Source organism: Mus caroli, chromosome 7 (assembly GCF_900094665.2).
Source record: "Mus caroli chromosome 7, CAROLI_EIJ_v1.1, whole genome shotgun sequence".
Lineage (NCBI taxonomy): Eukaryota > Metazoa > Chordata > Mammalia > Rodentia > Muridae > Mus > Mus caroli.
The window spans coordinates 19,329,601-19,335,186 of record NC_034576.1 but is presented as its reverse complement, the minus strand read 5'-3'; the positions used below and the strand labels follow the sequence as shown (position 1 = coordinate 19,335,186).

The 5,586-nt window shown below is 40.0% G+C and overlaps 1 protein-coding gene across 1 annotated transcript in view; it reads right to left on the bottom strand.

Annotated features, from left to right (window-relative positions):
- Window positions 1–5,586, bottom strand: part of LOC110297407 (NACHT, LRR and PYD domains-containing protein 9B) — a 34,362-nt gene that overhangs the window by 4,943 nt on the left and 23,833 nt on the right. Inside the window, exon 6 of the mRNA XM_021166150.1 lies at window positions 1,976–2,143. Coding sequence (XP_021021809.1) covers window positions 1,976–2,143 — 168 coding nt within the window. The remainder of the gene's footprint in view (window positions 1–1,975; window positions 2,144–5,586) is intronic.

Here is a 5,586-nt window from a genome sequence, read left to right as displayed (position 1 = left end):
CTGTCTGTCTGTGTGTCTCTCTGTCTGTGTGTCTGTCTGTATCTGTCTGTATCTGTCTGTGTGCACGAGTGCATGCGTATGCATGTGTGTGCATGTGTGTGCATGTGTGTGCATGTGTGTGCATGTGTGTGCATGTGTGTGCATGTGTGTGCATGTGTGTGCATGTGTGTGTGTATCTGTCTGTCTAGGTACACATGCATGTAGAGGTCAGATGTCATTCTCTGGAACACCAGGACCCCCCTTTGAGATAGGCTCTCTCACTGGCCTGGAGCTCTAATGACTTGGATGGTGGTCTAGTGAGCCCCAGGGATCTTGGTGCTTCCACTTCTTCAGTGTGTCACTACACACGGCGTTGTCACATGGGTTCTCAGGACCAAATTGAGCTCACCATGTTTGAGTGGCAAATGTTTTTTACCAACTTAGGTATTGCTGCAGCCAAGTCCTATTATTTTAAATATTTCTCCTACTCCTGTTACTTCTAGGAATTAACGACTAGTATTGTAAAGACTATTTAAGACAACTCATGACCAATGTAGCTCTTTATAATTAGTAGTCACCAAGCATAGTTTTAATTTATCCAACTATATATCATCAAGTGGTAATTAAATAAACAAATAATATTGCCTTCTAATGTTATTTCCCCTACTTCTCCTGAAACATCCTTTGACTTTTTATAATGCCTTTTTAATTTTCCTTCACAAGTTGTATTTCAGAGCTGGAGAGATGGTTCAACATTTATAATCACTTGCTGGCCTTGCAGAGGACTTGTGGTACAGTTTCAAATACCCACATAGCCCCTATATGGTGCTCATGGTCTCCTATTACTACAACAGGGGACTAATGATCTCTTTTGGTCTCAGCAGTCTAGTACATTGGCATGGTACAATAAACTTATACAAGCACACACATACATACACATTAAATGTATAAATATATTTTAATAATGTTTAATATAATTTATACTAAGCATTCCTAATTATGCTCCAAAATACAAAACATTTTCAAAAGTACACAGTGCCACCATAAGAAAATTATAGACCTGTGCTCATGTATACAAACCAGGTCAATACATAAAAGCACTGAAAATATTGTATAAAACCGTGTGCATATGCAAACCCAAGTCATGTGCACACATTTTATACAGCATGCAAATAAATTTTATAGTTGAAATTAGGGACCATTACTAAGATTCGTAATATGAAAATAGTCCAAAAAATTAAATGAAGTATGAAACACTTATGGACTCTTTATAAGAAATTCATGTGAGAGATACTTAATCTGCACTAGTTTTCTCTGATAAACAGATGTCTCTACAATGGTCAAAATTCAGTGTTCTTACATTTTTATGCATGCCATATCTGTAAGCTGCACATGTACTTATAACTGAATTAATACCTGATTACAGAGGACAGAAATAACTTGTGTATGTATATTCTTCCTCTTGCATAAACCAAGGTGTCTTTGAGCACATTCTCCATCCTAAGGCCTTTGATTGATGGAATAGTAAATTATGTAATATGGCTTCCCTGGGACCATAGTCCAGTGGTCTTCTACCATGAGAAACAAACCTCAACCTTAGGGCAGGAGATAGCTTATAATGATTTAGGTAAGATGTAGGAAGCCCTGCCTTAGAAATGAATCTTTTTTTATTTTTTCTTATTTATATTCTCCTCTGGTCTAGTAGTCAATCTCTTTCCAGATGCAACATCTTTACTCATGATAAGAACATCTTATCTTAATAAACTAAAAATAATGTGTAAGAAGTTTCAGAGCTAGCCTTGACTTGTCTCAACTTGGTCTCATAATATCTCTGCTTGCATTTACTCCACTTACTGGTATGGCAACTAAAGCATGGAAAGTGAGTCTAATGACACCACTGTATTCTACAGTGGGCACTTGACCACCTTTATGATGCTTGGACTCATGTGCAGGTTTCTGCAATAGCTCTGGGGTATGCTCTCCCAGAATAACTCACATCAGTGACTGCAGGACACAGCTTGGATCCTTCAGCATTTCACACAGTGACATCACTCCTTTGTTCTTCAAGGGATTTTCAACCAATGAGAGGTGTTTCACTTTAGAGTTGATAAGGGAAGTCGCAATTATGCCACAGGCCTTACTTGAGATGCCACATTTACCCAACCTACATATGAGAAACATGTCACAGGTTAGGAATAACATCTTTAGGTGATGTGAGTAAGACTGTCTATTTCTGGCACCGATGCCTTAGATCCTTATAGCAGTCCAGATGCACATCATAGACTTATAAAATTTATAAGCATAATTGTGTGGCTATCATTGTGAATTTATAGAGTTCTACTGATTGGGAATAAGCCCAAAGCTATTGGTTTTTAACTATGGGTGATTTTACTCTCTAGGATCCATTTGGAAATGTTTGGTGATTTTAATAGTTGTCACAACAACAAACAGACTGATAGGATGTTACTGGAATGTAGTGGGTAGAAGCCATGGCCTTTATTGTACAGATAGACATCAATAAAGTATGATTTGTACTCCAGTGAGTCTGATTACCTATATCAATAAAACACCCACACACTTACTTCTTGGGTATCTTACAGATACCCTCTCTTCTAGATTACAGGTATCAGTTACTAACCTGTGCTTCTGACCAGCCAACTTCAGGTTGACTTTTTTTTTTTTTTTAGGGTTTTTGTTGTTGTTTTCTTTTTATTACTCAGAGACTCATTTGAAGCAGAAAACAAGCAGAGAGAGACACAGCAGCACTGAACTAAAACACACACACACACACACACACACAAACACACACACGCTTGGTGAGAAAACTGTCCCGACCAATGTATGATACAACCACAATCAAGACTGCACTGGGCATGGATGCAGAGGGCTCAGTTTCACTATCCTGCAGCAGAGACTTTCTGAATGAATTTCCCTAGGACTCCCATTTGGAGAGAATGAACTGGCTTTGTGGCAGCCAAAGGGCACACCAGGAAAGAGATGTTATACATTCTGACAATTCTGACTACCTCGTAGGACATATCTCCTACCAGGGCAGTGGAAATGGATGGATATGGAAATGGAGGATATCATCCGAAATGAGGTAACCCAATCACAAAAGAACACACATGATATGCACCCACTGATAAGTGGACATTAGCCCAGAAGCTCAAAATGTCCAAGATATAATTCGCAAAACACATGAAACTCAAGAAGAGGGAAGACCAAAGTGTGGACACTTCAATCCTTCTTAGAGGGGGGAACAAAATACTCATGGAAGAAGTTACAGAGACAAAGTGTGAAGCAGAGACTGAAGGAATGACCATCCAGGGACTGTCCCACCTGGGGATCCATCCCATAAACAACCACCAAAACCAGACACTATTGTGGATTCCAACAAGAGCTTGCTGACAGGTTGACATTCTTACATCCTACTTCTTGTGTTTAACTTTCTGAGGAGGTCATAAAGTTTACCAGTTTTTATAGCTCCCTTGCCAGTTTAGTTTATCCAAGAATATGATAAGAATAATAGAACCAGAGAGATCATGTGCATGGAAAAGACCTGGAAGGATTCCAAGTACAAGAACCGTTGCCTTGTGGATGAAGAGTGTTCCACATGGATATATTTGCCAAACTAGAAGACCCCTGCTCTCAGTTCATTCCATCACTGTGATAAAACGCTCATTCTGACCAAAGCAAATAGAAATGGTTTGGTTTACACTTCCAGGTCACAGCACCACTGAGGAAGTCAGAGCATGAACCCTCATAAAAGAGCTGCTTGCTGGTTCACAATTATCTAGCTAGCCTCTTATAAAGACCAGAACCACCTGCCCAGTGAGCCATGCTTATTCACCAATTAAAATCAAGATATTCCCTCACCAACATGCCAAAATACCAACATAATAAAGATAATTACCAAACTAAGACAGTCTACTTTAGGTCAAGTTGACAGTTATTGCTAAGCAGCATAAAAATCCCTGAACTTTTGAGGATTTTTTTTAACGTGGGCTTTACCATGTAAGCATGATTGGCTAACACCAAATTGAACTTTTTGCTGAGGATTGGGGATAAGAATGATAGTTACAGCAAATGGTACTAATTTGGTTCTTCTGGGGACTGGCCACCATGCCTGCCAAAGATCACCTCATTAGAATAAAAGTTGATCCTATCACCTGGAAAACAGCAAAAGATTAGAAGCTACTTGTCTGGAATCAAGGCAACCATCCAAACATCAGAGAAAATGGCTTTGTTACCCCCACTAAGCACTCATGAAATTACAAAGATTTGTAATTCCATTACACAGCTGGAGGAGAAAAACCCAAACTGCATATTACCTATCATAAGCCACCATATCACAAATGCCAATGGTATTAAATGCACATCAGAGTTGTCATGTTACTTACAAATATCAGACCATCGTATCCTGCCAACTTCTCCTCATTTTCATGCCATTTCCACATAGTCCGATTGTGGAGCTGCCTCCTATTTTTCTTCTCTAGCCTCCTGTCAAAGGCCATGTTTTATATATGGATTGTTTCTTTGCTGTTAGGTGTTTACAAGGCACCTCTGCAAGTTGACCTCTGAGTATTATGAGGACCCTGTCTTGCACACTAAATAAATAAATACGATAAAATCCAGATATGGGACTGGGGAGATGGCTCAGAGGTTGAGAGCACTGACTGCTCTTGCAGAGGTCCCGAGTTCAATTCTCAGCAACCACATGGTGGCTTACAACCATCTGCAATGGTATCTGATGGCCTCTTCTGGTGTGTCTGAAGAGAGCTACAATGTACTCATATAAATAAAATAAACCTTAAAAATAAAAAATAATAAAAAACCAAGACTGGCAGTGGTGCTCACACCTTTAATCCCAGCACTTGGGAAGCAGAAGCAGGAGACCTCTGTGCAATGGAGGCTAGCCTGGTCTACAGAGCAAGTTCCAGAACAGCCAGAGCTACATAGAGAAACCCTGTCTCAAAACAAAAAATAAATAAATAAATAAAATCCAGATATGCTGTTATGTTGGTATTCAAACCATTAAGGAAAAAAAAAAAGAAGTTATCAAAAAAACAAGGGGAATTTTTAAAGAAGAGAATGGGAACCAACAGAACATAACAGAACAGAACATATGTCACGAGCACATTGTAAACAGGGCTGAAAATGTCCTAATGTTGGAGCTAGAGATATGGATCAACAGCAATCCTGAAGGAATACCATCAGTCTCAATCTGGATCCCCGAGACCTCTCAAACACTGGATCACTAAACAGACAGCATACACCAGCAGATAGGAGGCCCCCAATACACATACAGTAGAGAACTTCTGACGATGCACCTAACCCTCAAGAGACTGGAGACCCCAGGGAGTTTAGAGCTCAGGTAGCAGTGGAGGGGTGGGACATCCATGTGAAGACAGGGGGTGGGGAGGAGGTAGGAGATGTGGAACAGTCAGAGGGTGAATTGAGGGGGAATAAAATATGGAGTGTAAAAAGAAAACAAAAAATAGAAATGCCGGCCACAGGATCTTAAGACTTCTGGTGAGTGGAGCACAGCTTCTGCTCCAATCCAATTGCGCGCGGGACCTGAGACTGCATTAGTTAGGGAAGCAGAAA